This window comes from Juglans microcarpa x Juglans regia, chromosome 4S, assembly GCF_004785595.1.
Source record: "Juglans microcarpa x Juglans regia isolate MS1-56 chromosome 4S, Jm3101_v1.0, whole genome shotgun sequence".
Taxonomy (NCBI): Eukaryota; Viridiplantae; Streptophyta; class Magnoliopsida; order Fagales; family Juglandaceae; genus Juglans; species Juglans microcarpa x Juglans regia.
Window position 1 is genome coordinate 18,970,112 of NC_054601.1, and position 25,606 is coordinate 18,995,717.

At 37.7% G+C, this 25,606-nt stretch overlaps 3 protein-coding genes and 1 long non-coding RNA gene across 4 annotated transcripts; all 4 read right to left on the minus strand.

Annotated features, from left to right (window-relative positions):
- Nucleotides 1-1,296: 1,296 nt before the first annotated feature.
- Nucleotides 1,297-5,607, minus strand: LOC121262095. The gene is made up of 2 exons (XM_041164517.1): nucleotides 5,305-5,607; nucleotides 1,297-1,449 (listed from the first exon to the last, which is right to left on the minus strand). Exons 1-2 carry the CDS (start codon nucleotides 5,605-5,607, stop codon nucleotides 1,297-1,299), a joined length of 456 nt encoding a protein of 151 aa, XP_041020451.1.
- Nucleotides 5,608-5,985: 378 nt separating this feature from the next.
- On the minus strand, nucleotides 5,986-6,657 carry LOC121262096. Its single transcript, XM_041164518.1, has 2 exons — nucleotides 6,408-6,657; nucleotides 5,986-6,209 (listed from the first exon to the last, which is right to left on the minus strand). Exons 1-2 carry the CDS (start codon nucleotides 6,655-6,657, stop codon nucleotides 5,986-5,988), a joined length of 474 nt encoding a protein of 157 aa, XP_041020452.1.
- Nucleotides 6,658-6,705: 48 nt separating this feature from the next.
- On the minus strand, nucleotides 6,706-7,353 carry LOC121262097 (uncharacterized mitochondrial protein AtMg00860-like). Its single transcript, XM_041164519.1, has one exon. It carries the CDS (start codon nucleotides 7,351-7,353, stop codon nucleotides 6,706-6,708), a length of 648 nt encoding a protein of 215 aa, XP_041020453.1.
- A 10,404-nt stretch (nucleotides 7,354-17,757) lies between these two features.
- On the minus strand, nucleotides 17,758-19,435 carry LOC121263793. The gene is made up of 2 exons (XR_005940345.1): nucleotides 19,047-19,435; nucleotides 17,758-18,195 (listed from the first exon to the last, which is right to left on the minus strand). It is a non-coding gene; the product is annotated as an uncharacterized LOC121263793 (long non-coding RNA).
- Between the last annotated feature and the right edge of the window lie 6,171 nt (nucleotides 19,436-25,606).

The window sequence follows — 25,606 nt, forward strand, 5'->3', positions numbered from 1 at the left end:
AGAAAGATTTGCTCTCAGTTAGTAGGCTAACCTCAGATTTTCCACTAAAATTTAAGTTTGATAGGCATAGTTTTGTGATAAAGGACAAAATAACACAGAGGATAGTGGCAACAGGGAGGAAACAGAAGGGTCTATATGTTTTTAATGCTGCTGCATCAACTCTTCCAAAAAAGAGACCTACTTCTCTTCTAGATTTCGATCAACAAATAAGGACAACTGGCACTTAAGGTTGGGACATCCAAATTCTAGAGTTCTTGATTATCTCTATAATAAAAAGTTCATTTCATTTGATTCTAAACAACATTCCATTGGAATTTGTACAAGTTGTCAAATGGGAAAAGTTTCAAAATTACCTTTCCTTCCTAGAGAGAATAATGTCAATGTTCCTTTTTCAAAAATACATTGTGATCTATGGGGACCAGCTCCCACTCCTTCTAGGGAAAAATATAGATTCTATGCCATTTTCATTGATGAGGCTATGAACTTTACTTGGTTAATTCCACTCAAGCATAAATCTGATCTTTTCCAAGCCTTTCTTCAATTTCACATGCTTGTCACTTGTCAGTTTAATGCCAAAATACATGTGTTTTCAAAGTGATGAAGGTGGTGAATTTAATGACAAGAACCTTATTGCTTATTTTAAAAAATATGGCATTATCCACCAAACTGCTTGTCCTAAGACACCTGAACAAACTGGCAAAGCTGAGAGGAAACATCGAAGTATTACAAATTTGGGCTTAACCTTGATGTTTCATGCCAAACTCCCAAACAGATTCTAGTTAGACTGTTTTTCCACTATTGTTTTTCTATTAAACAGGTTACCATCATCTGTGCTTAACATGGACTCTCATTTTCTCAGACTCTATGATAAGAATCCAACTTCTAGCATCCTTAGAGTTCTTGGTTCTTGGTGTTTTCCATATCTTGGAGACTATAGGTCTAATAAACTAGAGCCCAAGTCACTGCCATGTGTTTTCATTAGGTATAGCACCAAGCATAAAGGGTGCAAATGTCTTTATCCACCCACTGGTAGAGTCTATATTTCTAGGCATGTTGTTTTCGATGAATCTGTCATGCCATACTCTCAACCAACTCAGCTATACGCTTCTCATCCTGTTGAAGGTGATTTCTCAAGTTATATGGAATGGCATAATGACAATCAGCCATCACCCTCTGCTTTTGCACCTCTTCCTTTAAATTTAACTTCAAATGCTATTGCATCTACATCCTCCTTTCCAACTCAATTAGAGTCCTTACCCTCAAACAGTTCCTAAACTTCATCTGAACCTGTTTCTTCTAATACTCAGACAGCTCCCTCTTCACAGATTGTTGCTGAAACAAGATTGCAGGTACCACCATTGCAACATTAGATGCAAACCATGGCCAGAAGTGGAATTCATAAACCAAATCCATGATATGCAAATCTGCATAACTTGGTGAACATACATGCTGAACCAAAAACAATCATAGCTGCAAAGAATCATCCTGGATGGTCTGCTGCAATGGAAGAAGAACTACAAGCTCTTGCTGTGAATGACACTTGAGAATTAGTACAAGAACATCTTATATGAATGTGATTGGATGCAAGTGGGTGTACAAGGCTATGTTAAGAGCAAATAGCACACAGTAAAGGCTTAAAGCTCAACTGGTTGCAAAGGGGTATAGTCAAGTAGATGGTGTGGACTTCTCTGAGACTTTTTCACCTGTGGTAAGGCCAGCTAGTATTTGTGTTGTTCTTAGACTTGCTACTATCAGAAAATAGCCACTTCATCAATTAGATGTTAAGAATGCTTTCCTCCATGGATATCTTAATAATCATGTTTATATGCATCAGCCTACAGGGTATATAAATAGAGATAACCCACTACATGTGTGCAAATTAAAAAGAGCCTTGTATGGCCTCAAATAGGAACCTAGAGCCTGGTTTGACAGGCTCAGTGATTATCTTCTTCAGCTTGGATTTTACTCAAATTTAGCAGATCCAAGTCTCTTTGTCTCACACTCAACACATGGAGTACTCATTCTTCTACTTTATGTAGATGATATGGTAATAACAGGTGACAACCCACAAAGAGTTCAGTGGCTAATCTCACAGCTCAGTACTCAATTCTTAATTGAAGACCTTGGGTTTCTTCATCATTTTTTGGGTATTGAAGTTCATAAACATGGTACTGATCTGTTTTTGTCATAGTACAGGTATATTGTAGACTTACTCACTCGAGCAGGTATGCATGAGAGCAAGCCATTGTTAACTCCTATGCCATCAAAAGGAGAACAAAAACTTGGTGGTCATGAATTATTTCCTGATGTCAAAACATATAGAAGCCTTGTTGGCGGTTTACAAAATTTAACCTTTACAAGACCATACATTTCCTATAGTGTCAATTATGTTTGCCAATTTATGCAAACTCCAACAGTGAGCCATTTTCAGCTTGTTAAAATAATCCTAAGATACTTATAAGGCATTGCTACTCTTGGTCTTAGAATTCTGTCCAATAGTACACTTGATCTATATAGGTTTTCAGATGTAGATTGGGCTGCCTGCCCCACTACAAGATGGTCTACAACAGGTTTTTGTACGTTTCTTGGAAGTAATTGTATATCATGGAGTGCAAAGAAACAACCTACAGTGGCTAGATCAAGTACAGAAGCTGCGTATAGGGCTATGGCCTCTACCAAACATATATGGGTATCTATGGGATTCAATAATTGATGATGAAGACCTATGCTTGTGAGAAATCTAACAAACAAGTGAAGGAGACCACATATGAAAAATATAAAAGCTAGGATAACTATGACAAAAAGAATTGTTGGGCTTATTTTACTTCTAGATGATGATGGAGTTAATTTTTTTCTGGTAATCATTATTATAGGGCAGAGGAGAAGACGAAAACAAATGATAGAGAGGGCTGGTGAGAAAACCATCTCTTAGGGCTCCTCTGAATAATGAGATGAGATGAGATGGTTTTAGATGAGCTGAATAAAATATTGTTAGAATATTATTTTTTAATATTATTATTATTTTGGTGTTTGAAAAAGTTGAATTGTTTATTATATTTTGTATGAGAATTTAAAAAAATTGTAATGATGAGATGAAATGAGATGGGTTGAGAGTGTTTCTGTATCCCAACAGGGCCTTAGACTAAGTTTAGACTAAATACATTTTAGGAGAAAACCATTTTGTCTCCCGCCCATTCCGCAACCCAGACCCACTTCTGATGCCAAGACGCACATACGTTTCATTAACCCAGCAATGCCATGCCATTTTTGTGCGCAAGGGATGCGTGAACTCAAATGAATGTAGATTTTTCTATTTTCCATTCATCAACACAAATATTAAAAAAGAAAAAGACCAAATCAAAAGCCACCATATTCCAACTTTCATTTTCTTCATGAAACAAATTAAAATCTTTTTAGAAAATGGAGAGAAGTGTGTCTTGCACGACTTTAGACTCCTGGAGGGGGAAGTTATGGGCTTGAAAGACCCTTGATTGGAGTTGGCTATGTGACATAAAGTGGAGAGTAATGGGGGCAAAGGACTGCATGCAGTAGCTGTGAGATATGGAGGTTAATGGAGTGGACTTCTCCTTCACATCAAGGCACTAATGGCTACAGCCAATGGCAGTGGATGGTCTGCTATGTGGGGGAGGAAACTTCTTCAAGAATCTTTACCAAGGTGGCCAATTTCATGGGCCTTGGTGGGCCCCAACCATGTGGGTTTCAATTTGGGATTTAAATGGGGTTTAGTTAGGGTTTGAGATGCTATGAAGTCCAAAACCAATTTTTCTTGGCCCAATCAAATATTCAAGGCTTAAAAGTTTGGATAATGATGTCATGACAAGGATTTGATTAATTAATAGCATGTGGAGGTGATTTAATCAAGTGATTAAACACAATGCTCGAAATCGGGTTAGAAAGGTTTTGGAGGCCAACTTTAGAGTTTGGGAAACCGTTTAGGGTTTCGGTTTCAATCAAGCTTTTGGGGTTTCAATTGGATTCCAACAATTTAGGGTTTTTCTAGGGTTGAAACCTTCTTTGGTCTGTCACAATTTGGTTGAACAGATGAAACAAAGTTTTGCTTAGGTGGCATAATCTCATACCTTGATTTCATTCACAAATCAATATAATGGTTCCTCTTTGGGCCAAGTCTCTAATACCATTCACTATGTGTGGCTAAGATCTTACCAAGTGTCTAAATAAAACTTCTCTAACCTAATTTAGACATTCCACACTGTGATTTTGAAAATATTGCACTAGGTGCGCTTATCGAGGTTACTACTCTCTCTAAAAAAATGCATAAAAATTTAGTATCTAAATATTCATATTAACTTATAAGGAAAATCGTTTACTGAAATTCAACCTTGAAGTGCTTCTAAAAATAATTTCACAATTTTGAACAGCCGTTTCACCCGAAATTATGAAAATGAGTTATTGCGCCGTAAAATCCTAAATAATTAACTGAGTCTAATGGCGTAGACCATAATGCATTTTAACACTTCTAACTACCTCAAATAATTAAACTCGCTTTTCTAACACCATAGTGAGTGATAACACTAGCAATGTTGACAGATTAAAATCTAAGCAATTGGTCGATTCGTAAAAATTTATGGGATTTTCATGAGGTTCCTAAAGTTAATAGAAATTTCACCAGTGAATTTCTAGTTGGCTGTTGCACTCGAGGTGGAGGAAGGAGGTGGTGGCGGTAGTGAGAGAGAGATTTTGTGTTGCCCTGTTCCAATTGGAGGCGAGGGGCAGCATCAGCAGTAGGTGGAAGGAGGAGAAACCCTAGGGGTTTACCCAAAACGATGTTGTTTCACATGGCTGGGGCTGGGCCTCACTCATTAACACACAGGCTGGGCCTTTAGGCCCTCCTAACACACACACACACACACAAAATAAAACCCACTTACACACAGCCCATCAAAAATAAAACACTACAATTTAGTACACAAAAGCCCAACTTCAAAAAGAATAGAATAGAAAGAAAACAAAATAAAAATAATTGTTATCAAATGCTAACACAAAAACAAATGCTAACAAATAATACCATTTAAAAATAAACGACCAATAATAATAGATAATTAAAAATACACTAATTTAGAGATCTCACAACCTCCCCCCCTTAAAAGAAATTTTGTCCCTAAAACTGGCAACTTCATTCATTGATTCCAAGACAAGATACATCACAAGTTTGAGAAAGAAAACAAACATTCAATACTACCTGAACAAGTAAGGATAAAAATTTCTCAAGTCTGCCTCGCTCTCCCAAGAGAAATCCTAAGCCAAAGGATCTCCCCACAATACCATAACTAAAGGTATCGTCTTGGATCTCAATTGTTGTTCCTTTCTGTCCATGATTTGAGTCGGTACAACTTCATAAGTGAGGTTAGGCTGAAGTTGAACGCTTTTTGGGTCAAAGAAAAGTGGCTCTTGTTGTCCAAAGCTCTTCTTTAGTGATGACACATGGAAAACATCATGAAATTCTCCAAAATAGTCTGGCAAGGCAATTCTATAAGCGACAGTTCCAATCTTTTCCAGAATCTGGAAAGGGCCAACATACCTCTGGCTCAGTTTCCTATTCTTATCAAATTGCTTAACACCTTTCATTGGTGAAATCTTGAGGTACACCCAATCACCTTCTCGAAAGATAAAGCTCTTCTTCTTGTGTCCATATAGCTTTTCTGACGACTCTACATTGCTGCCATTTTTTTCCTTATAACTTGAACCCGATCTCTCATCTCCTGAACAACTTCTAGCCTAAGTAAGTTCCCTTCACCAACTTCGTCCAAAAACAAAGGTGATCTGCACCTCCTCCCATAAAGAGCCTCATAGGGAGCCATTTGAATAGACACTTGGAAGCTGTTATTATATGTAAATTCTATAAGCGGCAGTGATTTTCCCAACTTCCCTTAAACAAATTGAATTTTTCCCACTAGGTGTTCTCGGTAATCCAACTACAAAGTCCATAGCAATATCATCTCATTTTCACTCAGGAATAAGGAGGGGTTGGACATAACCAGCAAGCCTCTGATGCTCGGTTTTAACTTGTCGACAAGTTGTACATCTTGCAATAAACAAAGCAATGTCCTTCTTCATTCCTTCCCAACAAAAACTTCTCTTCAAGTCTCGGTACATCTTGGTGCTCTCGGGATGAACCGAAAACGGGGCTACATGAGCCTCATCCAAGATTCGTTCTTTAAATTTTGAATCTGCAGGAATCACCCTTTCATTTCATAATAGAATAATATCATCTCTGTCTAAACTAAAATGTATGGGTCCTTTTGACTTCTTGACTCTTTCTCTAATATCCAACAACTTTGGGTCCTTTTTCTAAAGAGTCTTAAATTCCTCAAAATCAAGAATTCGGACATCATGCATCGAAGTCAACATCTCCTCCAGCTACGAACTCTCAACAAGAAGTCTTCTCATCCCACAAATAAGAGAGTCTAACACCGATGATTCAGCCTCATCTACCAAATGGGACTTCCGGCTTAGCGCATCCGTGGCCTGATTTGCTTTCCCTAGATGGTACTTAATCTCACACTGATAATCATTGGTCAATTCTAAACGCCTCCCTTGTCTCATATTGAGATTTTTCTGCGAGAAGAGATGCTTTAGACTCTTATGATCAGTGTAGATTTTCACAAGTTTCTCCATACAGATAATACTACCAAATCTTAAGAGCAAAAACCACAGCTACTAGCTCTAAGTCATGGGTGAGATAGTTCCTTCATGATCTTTTAACTGGCGAGATGCATAAGCCACAACTCGTCCCTCTTGCATAAGAAAACATCCCAGACCAAACTTGGAAGCATTACTAAAGACCAAAAATGGCTTGTGTGGTTCAGGAAGCGCCAGAACGGGTGCGGTAGTTAATCTCTTTTTCAACTCTTGAAAACTTCTGTTGCACTTGTCGGACAAAATAAACTCAATATTCTTCCTAGTAAGAGCAGTGAGAGGTCCAAACAATCGAGAAAATCCTTCCAAGTGCCTTTGATAATATCCTGTGAGTCCCAATAAACTCCAAATTTCATGCACCGATGAAGGATGTGGCCATGCTAAGACAACTTCAACTTTACTAGGATCAAATGCTACACCATCTCGGGAAATGACATGTCCAAGAAATCTAATTTCCTCCAACCAAAACTCACACTTACTTAGCTTCGCATAAAGTTGATGTTCTCTCAACTTTCCCAGAACTAATCGAAGGTGACATGAGTGCTCCTCCAGTTCTCGAGAATTGACTAAAATTTCATCGATAAAATCCACCACAAAAGAATCCATATAGGGTCGGAACACTCTGTTCATTATGTCCATAAATGCTGCAAGGGCATTGGCTAGTCCAAAAGTCATCACTTTGAACTCATAATACCCATACCTTGACCTAAAAGCAGTCTTGGGTATATTTTATCTCTTATTCTAAATTGATAATACCCTACCTCAAATCAATCTTTGAGAAGGTGGTTGCACCTTGGAGTTGATAAAATAAATCATCAATTCAAGGTAGTGGATACTTGTTCTTGATGGTCACCTTGTTGGGCTCTCGATAATCAATACACATCCTAAGGGTACCATCTTTCTTCTTAACGAACAACATTGGTGCTCCCTAGGGTAAAGAACTGGGCTGAATAAATCCCTTATCTACCAACTATTGAAATTGACTTTTCAACTCTTTTAACTCAGCTAGTGCCATTTGGTAAGGAGCCTTATGTACTGGTGCCGCTCGGGTTCTAAGTTGATAGTTAACTCTAAATCGCGAACAGGAGGCAAACTAGCAAATCATCTACGAACACATCAAGGAATTCTCCCACAATTGGAATATCTGTTATAGACTTTGCTTAGATGGTGCAGGCACCACTTAAACCAAAAAGGCATCGGCTCCTTCTGCTAGGTCCCTTTTTGCTTGAATTGCATATATGACTGCAGGTTTTGTCTTTACCTTGCATCCCATAAACTCCAAATAATTCCCTCCAGACAATTGAAAACTATCCAACTTTGATAGTTGATGCTTGCAAAATGCCGATACAACCAGTCCATTCCTAATATAATATCAAATCCAAGTAATTTAAATATTATTAAATATGCATCAAGCATCATCCCACTAATGTTCAAAGGACATCCTGGAGTAAGCTTTAAACACCACACAGTCTCTCCATTTGGTAATGCCACTACCATAGACTGTGGTAAGGGTTTAGTGACCATGTTGCACATTCGTGCAAAAGTGGTAGATACGAAGGATTGAGATGCTTCCAAATCAAACAAGGTGCAAGCATAAAATTCATACAATTGAACTCTACCTAAAGAGATCAAAACTACTAATGAAATCTATAAATCAAACCACACGGTGCATCAATTTCAAAGGATTAGATTAAATTCTATACCTATAATGACTCATGCGTTCTGGGTTTTTGGAGCCTCATCATCAACATTGCCAGGGGTCACAACGTACATCCTAGCCTAGACAGCTTGTCTCTGGTTAGTCCTACCACCGCGATAACCGCCTCAATTCGCTTGGGCTAGGTAGGGCAAGTGTGAGCAAGATGTCCCATTTGACTGCATCTAAAACACTGAATCCTTAACGGATGGTATTCGCCTTCATGAGACCTGTTGCATTTACCACAGATTGGAGCTCATCCTCCCATACGTACACCAATGGATATTGATGGTCAGGCCCTAGTCCTTGAAGCAAACTTATGTGCTGACCCGGAACTGCTTCCTTCCCCAAATTATTTTCTCTTTTGGCCAGTTGGAGACCTAACAGGATCAATAAACTCCCATTTTGTAATTGCAGCTACCTCAACTAGCTGCTGGAAGGTCGGGATCTGTAAACAAGCGACCTGTCTACGGATCTCTCGCCGTAGGCCCTTTTGAAAACGCTTGATCCTCATTTCTTCAGTAGCAATTAAATGGGTCGCAAACTTTCCAAGTTCCATAAATTTTTGGGCATATTGTTCTACTGTCATCTCCCCTTGTACAAGATTGTTAAATTCTTGGACTTTTTGTCGCCTCACAATGTTAGGAAAGAAGTGATCGTTGAACTCCATTTTGAAATGCGGACAAGATACATATGCAAATGATCCCAGCTCCATCTCAAGGAGCTTCTGCTTGGTGTCCCACCAAGCAGCCACATCACCTTACAACAGGTAATTTGCAGCTTGGTGATGCGGCTACTTGGTGGGGGGACCAAGCGGGAGCTTTTTGAGATGGAGATGGGATCATTTGTAGTTGTATCTTGGCCGCGTTTCAAAAAGGAGTTCAATGATAGCTTCTTTCCAAACACTATGAGGTGACAAAAAGTCCAAGAATTTAACAATCTTGTTCAAGGGGAGATGACAGTGGAACAATAAGTCCAAAAATTTATGGAACTTGGAAAGTTTACGATGCACTTAATTGCTATTGAAGAAATGAGAATCGAGCATTTTCAAAAGGGTTTACAGTGGGAGATCCGTAGACAGGTCGCTTGTTTACAAATCCCGAACTTCCAGTAACTAGTTGAGGTATTACAATTGCAGAATGGGAGTTTGTTGATCCTATTGGCTCTCCAATTGGCCAAAAGATAATGGGCTTCGGGGAAGGAAGTAGTTTTGGGTTAGCACATAAGTTTGCTTCGAGCATTGGGGCCCAACCGCAAATGCCCACTGGTGTATGCATGGGAGGAAGAGCTCCAATCTGTGGTAAATGGAACATGTCTCATGAAGGCAAGTGTTGTCCGGCAAGGATTCAGTGTTTTAGATGCAGACAAATGGGACACCTTGCTCATAACTGCCTTACCCCGACCCAAGCTAATTGAGGTGGTTATTGCGGTGGTAGGACTAACCAGAGACAAGCTGTCCAGGCTATGGTGTATGTTTGACCCCCTGGTGAGGATGATGATGAGGGTCCAGAAACCTAGAACGCAGGACTCATCACAAGTATAGAATTTAATCCAATCCTTTGAAATTACTACACCATGTGGTTTGATTTATAGATTTCATTAGTAGTTTTGATCTCTTTAGGTAGAGTTCGATTGTATGAGTTTTATGCTTACACCTTTTTTGATTCGGGAGCATCTCAGTCGTTCGTATCTACCACTTTTGCATGAATGTGCAACCTGGTCACTAAACCCTTACCACAGTCTATGGTAGGGGCATTACCAAATGGAGAGACTGTGTGGTGTTCAAAGGTTACTCCAGGATGTCCTTTGAACATTAGTGGGATGACGCTTGATGCGGATTTAATAATATTTAAATTACTTGGATTTGATATTATATTAGGAATGAACTGGTTGTATCGGCATTTTGCAAGCATCAACTGTCGAAGTCAGATAGTTAGTTTTCAATTGCCTAGAGGGAATTATTTGGAGGTTGTGGGAAGCAAGATGAAGACAAAACTTGCAGTCATATATGCAATTCAAGCAAAAAAAGACCTAGAAAAAGGAGCGGATGCCTTTTTGGTTCAAGCGGTGCCTGCACCATATGAGAAAAAGTCTATAGCATATATTCCAATTGCGGGAGAATTCCCTGACTTGTTCATAGATGATTTGTTCAATTTGCCTCCTGTTCGCGATTTAGAGTTTGCTATCAACTTAGAACCTGGAGTGACACCAATACATAAGGCTTCTTACCGAATGGCACCAGCTGAGTTGAAAAGTCAATTGTAAGAGCTGGTAGATAAGGGATTTATTTAGCCTAGTTCTTCACCATGGGGAGCACCAGTGTTGTTCGTTAAGAAGAAGAATGGTACCCTTAGGATGTGTATTGATTATCGAGAGCTCAACAAGATGACCATCAAGAATAAGTATCCACTACCCCGAATTGATGATTTATTTGATCAACTCCAAGGTGCAACTATCTTCTCAAAGATTGATTTGAGGTCAGGGTATTATCAATTGAGAATAAGAGATAAAGATATACCCAAGACTGCTTTTAGGTCAAGGTATGAGCATTATGAGTTCAAAGTGATGCCTTTTGGACTAGCCAATGCCCCTGCAGCATTTATGGACATGATGAATAGAGTGTTCTGACCCTATTTGGAATCTTTTGTGGTGGTTTTTATCGATGACATTTTAGTCTATTCTCGAGAACTGGAGGAGCACTCATGTCACCTTCAATTGGTTCTGGGAAAGTTGAGAGAACATCAACTTTATGCAAAGCTGAGTAAGTGTGAGTTTTGGTTGGAGGAAATTAAATTTCTTGGACATGTCATTTCTCGAGATGGTGTAGCAGTTGATCCCAATAAAGTAGAAGCTATCTTAGCATGGCCACGTCCTTCATCGGTGCATGAAATTCAGAGTTTCTTGGGACTCGTTAGATATTATCGAAGGTTCATGGAAGGATTTTCTCGATTGTCTTGATTTCTCACTACTCTTACTAGGAAGAATGTTGAGTTTGTTTGGTCTGACAAGTGCGAGAGAAGTTTTCAAGAGTTGAAAAAGAGATTAACTACAGCACCAATTCTAGCACGTCCTGAACCACACAAACCATTTGTGGGCTTTAGCGATGCTTCCAAGTTTGGTCTGGGATGTGTTCTTATGCAAGAGGGATGAGTTGTGGCTTACGCATCTCTCCAATTAAAAGATCATGAGAGGAGCGATCCTACGCATGATTTGGAACTAGCAGTTGTGGTTTTTGCTATTAAGATTTGGCAATATTATCTGTATGGAGAAACTTGTGAGATCTACAGTGATCATAAGAGTCTAAAGCATCTCTTCTCGGAGACGAATCTCAATATGAGATAGATGAGGTGGTTAGAATTGATCAGTGATTATCAGTGTGAGATTAAGTACCATCCAGGGAAAGTGAATCAAGTCGCTGATGCGCTAAGTCGAATGTCTCATTTGGTAGATGAGGCTGAACCATCGGGGTTAGACTCTCTCCTTTGTGGGATGAGAAGACTTCTTGTTGAGAGTTCACAACAGGAGGGGATGTTCACTTCGATGCATGATGTATGAATTCTTGATTTTGAGGAATTAAAGACTCTTGGAATTTAAGGAAGTTGGAAAAATACCTGCCGCTTATAGAATTTGCATATAATAACAGATTCCAAGCGTTTATTCAGATGGCCCCCTATGAGGCTCTTTATGGGAGGAAGTGCAGATCACCTTTGTTTTGGGACGAAGTTGGTGAAGGGAACTTACTTGGGCCAGAAGTTCTTCAGGAGATGAGAGATCAGGTTCAAGTTATAAGGGAAAAGATGGAAGCAGCACAAAGTCATTAGAAAAGCTATACAAACACAAGAAGAATAGATCCATCATTCAAGGAATGTGATTGGGTATACCTCAAGGTTTCACCAATGAAAGGCGTTAAGCATTTTGGTAAGAAATGTAAACTTAGCTCGAGGTATGTTGATCCTTTTTAGATTCTAGAAAAAATTGGATTTGTTGCTTATAGAATTGCCTTGCTAGACTATTTTGGAGAAATTCATGATGTTTTCCATGTATCATCACTAAAGAAGAGCTTTGGATAGCAAGAGACACGTTTCGTTGACCTAGAAAGCGTTCAACTTCAGCCTGACCTCTGTTATGAAGTTGTACCGACTCAGATCATGGATAGGAAGGAACGACAATTGAGATCTAAGAAGATACCTTTAGTTATGGTATCGTGGGGAGATCCTTTGGCTTAGGATTTCTCTTGGGAGAGAGAGGCAGACTTGAGAAAGTTTTACCCTTACTTGTTCGGGTGCTATTTCTCAAGCTTGTTTTAAGCTTTATGATGAATCTGATCTTTAGAATCAATGAATGAATTTGCCAATTTTGAGAATGAAATTTCTTTTAAGGAGGGGAGGATGTGAGATCCCTAATTAGTGTACTTTTTATTATCTATTATTATTGGAGCTTTTATTTTTATTTTATCGGTATTTATTTTATTTCACTTCTATATCTTTCTTTTGAGTTTTTGGCTTTGTTGTTGTGATTTATAGTGTTTTATTTCTTGTTGGGTCGTGTGTGTATGTGTGTATTTTTATTTTGGGCCGTGGGTGTGTGCGTTAGGAGGGCCCAGCTCGTGTGAAACCCAGCCCCTTGAATCCGAAATGGCACCGTTTTGGGAAAACCCCTTAAGGTTCCATCGTGCTCCCCTTGCTCCGCAACCCCTCTTCTCCTTTCTTCTTCTGATTTTTTTCTCTCCTTCCTCTTGCTACAGACGTCGCCCTCTCCTCCAATGAACCATGGCCATGCATTTTGCTCTTTCTCTCATCACCGGCCATCACCTAATTATCCCACCTCGAGCCTCCATGACTTTTTTTAGTTTATTTATTGGGTTTTATCTTGCCGCCGCTCCACATGTCCACGCCGCACCATTTCCTCCACCATGGCTTGCACCACCGGTGTTTCCTCCTCTACTCGTGAGCCATGCAACCAATCGCACCGCCCCTTAAGCCAATCGCAGTTGGCGAAATTCCTCTAAAACGATCGAAAAACACAAACAAAATACAGAGAAACACAAAATAAATCACTTAGAAGAAAGAGCATTGATTTTTGGAATGATTTGAGAAGTGTGGAACTCGGTCCTATTTATAGACCGAAATGGCCATTGAAGCTTCACTGTGATTGGAGGAAGGGACGGTTGCGGAAGTGGTTGCGTGGCTCACAGGTAGGGGAGGAAACTCCAGTGGTGCAAGCCGTGGTGGAGGAAATGGTGTGGCGGGGACATGTGGAGTAGCAGCAAGATAAAACCCAATAAAAAACTAAAAACGGCCGTGGGGCTTGAGGTGGAGGAATGTGGTGGTGGCCGGTGGTGAGAGAAAGAGATTTTGTGTTGCCATGTTTTGATTGGAGGCAAGGGGCGGCATCGGTAGGAGGTGGAAGGAGGAGAAACCATAAGAAAGAAGAAGAAAAGAAGAAGAAGGAGAGGGGCGGCGCCAAGGAGAACAAGATGAAACCCTAGGGGTTTACCCAAAACGGCACCGTTTCACACGGCTGGGGCTGGGCCTCACTCCTTAACACATGGGCTGGGCCTTTGAACCCTCCACACACACACACACACACACACACACACACACACACACACACAAAAACCCCACTTACACAGCCCATCAAAAAATAAAACACTACAATTTACTACACAAAAGCCCAACTTCAAAAAGAATAGAATAGAAAGAAAACAAAATAAAAATAATTGTTATCATAATGCTAACACAAAAATAAAAGCTAACAAATAATACCATTTAAAAATAAAAGGCCAATAATAATAGATAATTAAAAATACACTAATTTAGAGATCTCACATTACTAGCTGTATAAGGGTGAGCCAATGGAAAGAAATACCCAAACTTTGTCAATCTGTCTACCACAGTCAAAATGGCAATCAATCCATTTGAACTAGGGAGGTCTTCAATAAAATCCATGGCAATGTCAAGCCAAGAACTTTGAGGGACAGGCAAGGGTTGAAGTAACCCTACAGGAAGTACAGTTTCATGCTTGTTCACTTGGCAAATTTGACACTATCTAACCAGCTTCTTGATATCCTTCCTCATGCCTGGCCAAAAAAAATCCATCTTAGCCTTTTGTAAAGTTTTATGATACCCCACATGGCCTGCTTCTGGGCTATGATGAATATGTTGCAACACTTTTGTATGAAATGGTGATGAAGGAACTATCATCAATTTCCCTTTCCTGGAAAGAAGACCTTGCTGCAAAGAAAATTCTTTAGGAACCTGCTGCCCTTGCTGCAAATCAATAACCATATTAGTTATGTCACTAGAAAATGCATAAATTTGTTTAAGTTCTTCTAACCACATAGGAGTGGGAAATGAAATAAGAGCCAATGTAGCTGAATCTTCCTCAGACTTCCTTGAAAGTGCATCAACTACTTTATTGTCTCTACCCTTCTTTTATTCTACACGAAAATCATACCCCATAAGCTTGGAGATTCACTTATGCTGAGCTTCAGTGGCTACTATTTGCTCCAACAAGTGCTTCAAGGCATGTTGTTCAGTTTTAATCTTGAAAGACTGACCCAACATATATGATCTCCATTTCTCCACTGTACACACTAGTGCCAAGAATTCCTCTTCATAGGTAGATAAAAACAATGTTTTTCTTTTTAAAGCTTTACTAAAGAAAGCTATTGGTTGGCTGTCTTGCATCAATACAGATCCCAACCCCACCCTTGAGGCATCACACTTAATGGTGAATTCCTTAGAAAAATATGGGAGTCTTAACACAGGAGGCTAGGCAACAACAGTTTTCAACTCCTTAAAAGCCTCTTCAACTTCCACAGACCACATAAAGGAGTTATTTTTCAGCAACATTGTTAATGGGGTAGCTATAGAACCATAGTTCTTGATGAATTTTCGATAATAGGCAGTAAGGCCCAAAAATCCCTTTAATGCTTTCATTGTTTTAGGAACAGACCAATCCAAGATGAAAATCGTTGTAGGATCTGCCTTCACTCCTCTTTCAGAAATAATATGTCACAAATAGTCTACCTCAGTAACTCCAAATCTACATTTAGATTTCTTTGCAAATAATGTGTGTTGCTATAAAACAAATCAAACTGACTTCAAGTGTTCAAGGTGCTCACCAAAATCTTGGTTGTAAATCAAGATACCATCAAAGAGCAACAAAACAAATTTTTGAATGAAAGGCTTGAAAACATGATTCATCAAACCTTGAAAGGTGGCAGGTGCATTGGTAAGCCCAAAAGGCATTACCAAGAACTCATAGTGACCCTCATGAGTTCTAAATGTTGTTTTGGGAATGTCCTTTTCTCTTACCCTTATTTGATAATAACCTAATCTAAGATCAAGTTTAGAGAAGAACCTAGCTCCATAAGGTTCATCAAGCAACTCATCAATGATAGAGATTGGAAACTTGTCTTTGATAATTTCTTGATTAAAAGCTCGATAGTCCATACACATCCTTCAACTACCATTAGCTTTTTTGACAAGCAACATAGGTGAGGATAATGAACTTTGGCTTGGCCTTATAACTCCATTTTTTAACAAGTCATGCATAATTTTTTCAATTTCATATTTTTGGTAATGAGGATACCTATAAGTGCTCACTAAAATTGGTGCACTGCCATCTTTCAATACAATCCGATGGTCAAAACTCTAGGGTGTGGCAACCCCATTGGTTCAACAAACCCTGAACTAAGTTGAACTTCCACGTGTTTTACCTCATACTCTATTGCCACCAATTGCAACAACCATTCTTACTTCCTAATAAAGAAAGATTTTAAAACATTAGCACCAGTTTCCATTTTTGTTACATCAGACATAAGACCTTGCAAGGCCAGCTTCTTCCCACACACTTCAAACTACATGGACATATTAGTAAAATTCCACTAGACCCAATGTTTTAATCCACTGACTCCCAATACAATGTCATAGCCCCCAAGAGTAAGAACATGGAAAGGAACCAAAAACTTAGTTCCTTGAACACTTATCATCTCTTCACATCTGCCCTGACTAAGTATCTTAGTGCCATTTGCCACTTTCACCTGAAGAGCCCCATCCTCCATCACCTTTAAGTTGGCAGCTTCTACCACCATTGGATCCAAGAAGTTATGAATACTTCCTGAATCTACAAGAATTTCAACAGAAAATGAGCCAATTTTTCCCAACAACTTCATAGCATTATTATCGATACATCTAGAAATGGCATGGATTGAAACTTCTAATTCCTCAAACTCTTTCTCACCCTTTTCTTCCAAATCTGGTGCCCATTGTGCCTTAGCACTGTCAATTAACTCTTGCTCAGCACTACTTTCCCCTTGTAAGTAATACACCTTAGGGTTTTTGCACACATGGTTGAGATTTCACTTTTCCTCACAGAAGTAACACAATCCCTTCCTCATTTTCTCATCTATCTAAGAAGAATTCACCTCCCTCAAAGGAAATAAACTCTTTTGGCCCTTATTAGCTAGATCAGCAAGTGCCATGTTATCTACTGGCCATTTATCAGCATAATGACTATTTTGCCTCCAAGATTTCCTTGAAGACAATACATGCTCTTCCTGCAACTTAGCCAAACCAGAAGCAGCCCCAAGATTTAGTGGATTAGACATTTTTACTGGTATCCGAATTTCATCTTTTAATCCACTAATAAGGCAACTCATTTTATGCTTCTCAGACAAGCCTTTCAACCTATTCGACAAGGCCTCAAATTGTGATATATACAAACTAACCGAAGTAATTTGTTTCAACCTAGTTAGACCCTCCATTGGATTATCAAATGCTGATGGTCCAAACCTCCCTTGCAAAGCCACCACCAAAGACTCCCATTAATTGAACTGCCCATCATCTAAGGTATTTTGGTATCACACCAATGCCTTCCCTTCCATATGGTGCGATGCCACCATTAACTTCTGATGGAAAGGTATTTGATAACAATCAAAGTACATATTGGGCTTAAAAGTCCAACCAACAAGATCATTACCACTAAAATGTGGAAAATCCAATCTAACCCTCCTCTGAAAACCACTTCTCTCTTCATGATTCCTAGGCTCATTAGATACCTCTCTATCTCTACAAGAATTGATATTTACAGAATCATCTAAAGATCTCAACATATCCGAAACTTGAACTAACCTTTCTGTTATTCCAGAAATTGCCTGTTGATGATGCTCCAACTGCTTCTGCACCAATTCATTCTGCCTTTGAGATGCTTCATGCTGACCTTTTAATGCTGCATGCGTACTATCTACCATCAGAATCTTCGTTGCAAGGATCAACTTCTACTGATACCACTTGTAAGGTTCCTTCAAGAACCTACTGTAATTCAAGCAAAACACTCGTAATCTCAAGCAAGAACACAGGAAAGATAACACTCGAGTAAGAGACTGAATGAGCAAGATTCTATTATGAAATTTGCAAAGAATCTTCAAGGGATTCTCAACCTCCAAAAGCTAGAACTCCGTATCTCCAATGTTCAAGATGATAAGCATCCACAGCACTGCTTATATACTCACAGGCTGTGATGGAAAGATCAAAACGCAAATAACAACAATTAAAACGCAACTACAAAGATTACAATACACAAAACACCCCGTTTCACTAATCCTTTCTCATAAAATGCAGCTGGTTTGCACGCCGAACAACACCCATGCCTTTGCCTCCAAACCTCTTCGTTTCATCAAAGCTTTCATTCCGTTATTTCAGTTACTTCCCTTCCTCGCGAATTCCTTCTTCAACAGCTAACCATCCTTTAGCATTTCTTGAAGGCCACACCCAATTGCAGCTCTTCAAGGCCAGCCCCAAGGCACCCGTGGCAGACTTCCAAAGAACGCATAAAAAATTATAACCAACTTCTGGACTTCTGATAACAGCAAATTTGTAAAACAGTCCCTCAATTCTCAAAAATTGCATTTTAATACCTATACTTCCAGTAATTGCAATTTAACCCCAAAATTCACAAAACTCCACAAATCATATGTATTTTCTGTTCTAAATCCATTAATGTCCTTAAAATATTACTTATCACACAGAAATCATAAAAACTTCTAGAAAATCCGAACCATTGACATAGGCATATCAATAAGTTTAATTTGGAGCCTAATCTTATGCTTGTAAGCTTTAAACCAAAATTATTAATTATCCTCGTCCCAAAATTTAGTAACACGATCTTCACGTAAAATTCCATCACAAATAATCAGATTTACACAAAAATGATAACTAACACAACTTTGTCATTGAACCTACAAAACCATGACTTATTGAAGTATCATTGTTCTGTTGGTGTATTTTATGCTTAGATCTACAAAATAATCTAAGATTCCATACATTTTCATGTCCAAAAATCAGTCCTTGAAAGTGATAAAACCCAATAATCAAATAAACCCAAGATGTTGTATTCTACCCTCTTATTTATTTTTTATTTTTTTCAAAAGTAAATCACATAACCAAGCATTGTACTCCATTTACAATCCTAAACAGGTTCTATATACTCCATCCAAATCATTACAAACCAATATTTACAAGCGAATACCTAACTCCAAAAGTGCTAACCGAGATATCAACTAACACACTTCACAAATCCATCATTTATCTTCCCAAAAATGCTTCAAATTACTTTGTGACATCAATATCTAACATATACCGAAAATGTAGAGGGAGAGATCACTCACCAAGCTACAAGTCGTCTTGAGGATTAAACTCGATTTTCTCATTAAACTCTCACCGTCACTCTCTATCTCGGTTATTGCAAGGACAGATTGTGATGTGTTGCGGCTTCCTAAATGTGTGTCATTATGTGTGATGGAAGAAGAGAAAACAGAAGAGCAAGAGATGAGTTTGAGTGCGGTGCAGAAGAAAAGTGAAGTTGAAGAGGAGCAGGATCGGCCAAAGTGAAAACTCACTCCCTTATGCAGCTAATTGAATGACTAGTGTAGGGTGTTTTCATGCAAAAGTAAGATGAGTTGTCATGCAAATGGTGGAGTATTGCAGCAGCTTTAACTTCACTGAATGGACCGAGAAAATAAGGGTGATGAGGTGGCATGGTTTGTGACACGTGGCACACTCTCATTGAGCCACTTGACATCCAAAAATCACAAAAATTTTATTGCACCATAAATTTTTAAAAATTCTAACTAGAATAATGGTGTAATCCATTTTGTTTAATTATGATCCCAAATATTTCAATTAAATCCAAAAAATCTTGGTTCTCTTTTAGGCTCATAAATCAACTTTACTCTTAAAATAACTTCCTAACTAGATTAATCCATTGAACTTCATATATTTTCAATTAGATCACCGTATCCAAAAATTAAAAAAAATATTTGTTTATCTAATTTTATTTTGAGGTATGAGATCCTCTCCATTAAATAAATATTTTGTCCTCGAAATCTAAGAATACGCACAAAATAAATAGATTAAACTAATGTGATAGTATACTCACCATGACTAATGACCATTGTCATGAGTGGGGTGATCAGGGGATCTCGACGATTGTATCCCGATTCTCTTGGAGCAGGGTCACTCAGAAGGTAACAACACATTTCATCATCTTATGAAAGTTCTTCAATCTCATCAGTAGAGGTAGAGTCTCTTTTGAGTAGTATGAGAAGTTTATTGACCTGCTCATAAATTTTTTTCTAATCAATTTTGAATAAAATTTATAGAGGAGTCTTAAAAAACTCATAAATCATGCATTTGTAATTTAATCATGTATAAAAATCTATAATTGTTGCGCTAAACAAACACATTGTGCATAGACTTCACCCGAAGCCTTATTGGTAATATGGTGCATTATGTTAAGATGACCTTAAAATATATCGAAAAACATGAAATACATACATTCCTTTACAATAATAATAATAATAATAATAATATTTTAGAAAAATAATAAATAAATAGAGATGTAACATCTTTGATATACTTATAAGTTACACCTTATACATTCACATAAATATAAATAAACAGAGATGTTACGTCTCCGATATACTTATAAGTTACATCTGACACATCCACATACATTACACATGAGCAGAACAAATTATCAATGTTAACTCTATCCATTTACAAAAAGAAAATACTAATAAATTCAAACATTCAATCATTAATGGTATGCATAATGGCTTAATGGCTAAAGGATCCACATTCTCAACTAATGAGAAGGGTGTAATAGGCAATCAAATTTTGGGACACATATTCAATATGTATTTAACAATAACAATTCAATATATGCATCCATAAATTTAACAAAAATCATACAAATTATTCATGTGACTCAAAAAATTTGGACCTGAGGAAGTATGACAAGTATTCCAAAAATAAATTTTATTATCATCAATCTTTGAAGTCTTTTACCTAAAAATTATTTTTGGGACTTAGATTAAACAAAACATCATAGGTAAACTTATTAGACAAATCTAAGGTCACACTTGTCAAAGGTGTCGATAAATGGTCGCGGAAAAGGACCTCACACTTCTACAAGTGCCACCTGCCCGTTTGGGCTTTGTTTTTAACTAAGAAACAATATTGCTCATTTTACTTCACCGTCACAAAGAGTGTATATCACCACCACCGTTTTTGGCATTTTTGGATGTCAAAATAGGCCTCATTTGATTATACAGATGAGATAAAAGTTGAAAATTAAATAAAATATTATTTTTAATATTATTTTTATTTTAAAATTTGAAAAATTTAAATTATTTATTATATTTTATGTAAGATTTTAAAAAAATTATTATAATTATATAAGATGAGATAGTTTATATTTTGTAACCAAACGAGACCTAAATTTTTTCACCCTCGTATGTATGCGTGCCGATACCTTGGGAAAAAATGGATCAAAAGCACAAAGGTGGATTACACTCTCCAAAATCGAGAGTGGGGTTTGCCAAAACGGCATTGTTTGTCGTCTTTCTAGTTAGCCAATTTTTGGTTTTTCTCGATTTCGACCATTCATCTTCAATTGACCATAATTTACTCATTTTAAGTGGTGGAATTAACATAACTCAGCTGTGCATTGAAAACTAGATCAAGCCTTTGAATCACATCATGCCATCTTTGTTCAAATTCTTTAATGATCAACAAATTGTATACACAATTTAAAAGAGCACCTTTCATCTGATCATGCATGCTGGGAATATGCCCTAAGCTTATGTGGTAGTTTGCATAATATATGCCACAAGCAAAAATGGTGTCTAGAGTTTGGAAAGACTTTGGAAATTGTAGTTTGCATGGCAATATCCTGATCAGTTATAGTTGCATTCGGGACTTTTTCTGGCATGCATTTCATTTCAATCGAGACTCAAACATCCACACAAATGTGTCAGGGTTTTCACTTGAGTACGTTGTATAAAATGTTATAACATCTCTGAATGATTCATGTCACTCCACTTTGCGCTTCTACCCAAAAGACATTGAACAAACGAGAGTCTTCATCTAAGTCTATCGCATTAAAATGCTTATTTTTTTTGCTCGACTCCACATCAAATAGTTATAGAATGCCTACATCCCCTTCTCCAAGAAACTCGTTTATCACTTTATTTGTATGGTTTCGACAGCCTCTCTCTCCAAATGAGAGATTTTCATATCCACTTCAACCACGAGAGCTTTGTAACTCTTGGCTAGACTCATGGCAGCTTTGTCCATTGTCTCAAGCTACCTTTAACTCAATCATCAATCTTCTTATGAAGATAAAAGTGCCTTATTTTGGTTGGACTTAAAACGTGATTTTGTTCTAAAACCACGTTAAATAGTTTATACCTTCTATTAGGCATAAACTTTGCATTGATCTTTGTCTTACACCCTATAACGCCAACTAGTTTCCGCTCATCTATCTTGAATGATTTGATTTTAGACTTTGCATGTCGGCTACATGCGATGAAGGCCTCTCAATTACCTATCATATCCAGTAGTTGAGGTTCTATTTGTCAAGCCGAAGCCTTCTTGCTTGGCATACTTCTTATAATATAGCAAAACATCCGCTCTACTCTTGAAGAACATGTCAACTTTTGGCTCTTCAACCTTTTCATTTCTAAGACCTTCATTTCACTTCACATTTTCATCCACATGTAGTTAACTCATAACCAATGTGGACTTGCTCTATATTGAAAAAAAAATGACAAAAACTAAAAATATAAAAAGTCACTAACTAGTCAAAATTAGAACTTCAACTAAATAAATATCAACTATGGATGACCTAACCCACCAATTTGAGGGCGATTCATTGTCACCCTTATAATCCAAAACGGATCACATTCGAGCCCATCTTATGGATACGCACAGCCAATGTACTCAATTTTCCCAAATATGAGTACGTAACCTATAAACATGTGCATAATCTTTAGTCAATTGAATAAGTTTTGCAACAGAATAAGTGCAATATCAATGATATAGAATCCCATACACCAACATAAATAAGAATATATACTAAGAAAATAATCTACCTAGCTGGAATGTCTCAATTTCTTTAATCAATAGGTGCCTAATTTTTTAAGAGTAATGCTATATACAGTCATGGAATGCGTAAGCGCCGTACAATCGTTTGGAAAAAGAGTGAGGTCCACTATTAAAATATTAATTTTTTTCATGTGAGTCTCGTATTTATTCACTTTTTTTCAAAGTGATTGCACGACGTTTGCATACTCACGACTGTAACTATCATTTCTCTTTCTTTAATTTTCACCCAAGCCCATATGTCTAGCCTCTCAAAAAGCTTGTGATATTTCCTTCCTCCGTTGATGCAACAGACAAGCAAATCATCACAGAAGTATCAAAGAAGCATCTAGTAGTACTAGGTGTGTACAAGTATATACCGACAAGAGCACTAAGTTATGTGATAAAACCATAAACAGCTAAGCAACATTTGACGGGGAGCACTCTATTCTTGCAAACGACAAGATAAAACTCAAGTAACAGAGCACTCTAGGCAAGGCGAAGAGGTAGCTTAATGGGTAGGATCATCGATGTAGTTACGGATTCACGGACGCAGCTGTAGGATGGTTCATGCCCTAGGACAGAAAAAACAAAGAAAGGTTAGGGAGAGAAGCAATCCAAAGTTAGTTGAAACTGTAACAGAGAGAGCGAGAGAGAGGTCGCCAAAACGGAGAATTTCCGCCAATGTAGCAGGCGATGACGAATCGGGTAGAAAGTCGTAATGGGGCTAGGAAACTGCTACACCCACAGAAGATTGTTACCGAAATCTTCTACCGAAAGGCAAATGTTTTTTTTTTTTTTTGCTTTTTTTCAATCATTTTTTTAAACACTTTAAACATTTTTAAAAAAATACAAAAAAATCACAAATTCATTTAAAAACAATTCCTTAAATATTAAGTAAAAAAAATTAAAAAAAAATCCAATTCAGTAAAAGATTTCGATAACAATTTTACGTGAAAATGGTATTTTCCATGGGGCAAATGGTTGGGAAGTAAACCTCATTTTTAAAAGGGAAAATGCTAGGTTTTACCCTGGTTTTGACATCTGGGTTCGACCATTCATGTATTTTAATTTTTTTATTTTTAACAGTTAAAAAAGTGACTATTAGCGAATTTGTATATTTTTTATGTTAAAAAATGTTAAATAATTTTTTTCTTTTAAAAAAGAAAAAATTACAACTGCACCAGGGCATGCCCAGCAATACATGTTGGGCGGCAAAGTAGCATGATGCTTTTAAAAGCTAAACTCTAGCAATATTTTTTTTATTTAAAAAGAAAATAAATTTTAGATCTAATTTGAAGGTTTTTACATCTTACACGATCCGTATGGCATATATAAAAGGTACTAGTACTAGAGTTACATTAACTTAGGCTTCGTTTAGAAAGTAAATCCATCTCAACTCATCTCAACTCATCATTACAACTTTGTCAAATTTCAATACAAAATATAATAAACAATTCAACTTTTTCAAATCCCAAAATAATAATAATAATAATAAATAATATTCTAACAATATTTTATCATCTCAACTCAACTCAGTTTAATATCCAAACGCACTCTTAGAGCATTCCTATTGAGTTCCCTAAAACTACTTTTTTCCTATAATTTGAGAAAAAATTTAGAGAATACTCTCAAAACCTCCCTCCATCCGGATCCCTATTTTAGGAAAAAGGTTTAGGGTAGGGGTGGGCAGCGGGGCCCCGCCCCTGCTGCCCTGCCCCACTTCCGCCCCGCCTCCGTTAGGCGGGGCGGATCACCCTGCCCGTCAGATGCGGGTGGCAGGGCCACCCGCCCGCATCTGGGGCAACATCCGGGGGCGGGGGCGAGCTGGGGTGACCCCCGCCCCGCCCGCCCCAGATATATATATATAATTATAATTATATATAATTATATTATATACGTTATTTACATATATATTTAAAAAAAAAAAAAAACCCAGGCATGAAACGACGTCGTTTCATGCCTGGGTTTAAAATTCCTAGACTTAAAACTGAAACCCAGCCCCCCCTTTCTCGCCTCTGCCCCGATTTCTTCTTCTCACTCTCAGTCGCTCTCGCCTCTCTCTCTCTCTGAGTTACTTCTCGCAGCCGTGAGCCCCGCCCGGTCCATCTATCTGCATCGCCATCCCCGTCGCACGACTCGGACTCGCACCCGGTTCCTCTCTCTTCATCTCCGAAGGTAAGAAACCCAAATTCGACACTTTAATTTTTTTGTGATTTACATATTTAATGGAGATTGGAGGAAGGATGGGGTTTATCGGAGATGGAGGATGGGATTTTGTGAATTGTGTGCTGTGGAGTTTAGATTGTGCATGTGGTTTGATCTTTGAAATTTTGAATGACTCCCGTGACCCGTGAATTGTGTGTTGTGAATTGTTTTTTTTTTTTTTGTTTGCATTATATAATGTGTGTAAATCACTGAATTTCAATATTATTGTGTCTAATTAATTCGGATTGGAGCCCTAAATTAATTTAGGGCTCCAATCCGAAACCCTAAATTAATTTAGGGGTTTCAAAGATTGAAAACCCTAAATTAATTTAGGGGTTTAATCTTTAAAATTGCTATGCACTAGGGGTTTAAAAAATTAATTTAGGGGTTTAAAAACAGAATTTCATGTTCCCTACCAAATTGAACAAAAAAAAAAAAAAAAGAATGCACTAGGGTATTTCGAAATTCAATATAATGAATTAAGATGAAATATATATATATTTATATATATATATGAAATTATGAATGTCAAGTGGTACTTTTTTTTATTCTACTTTTTTTTTTTATGTTCATTATAATTTATATAGTTGCTATG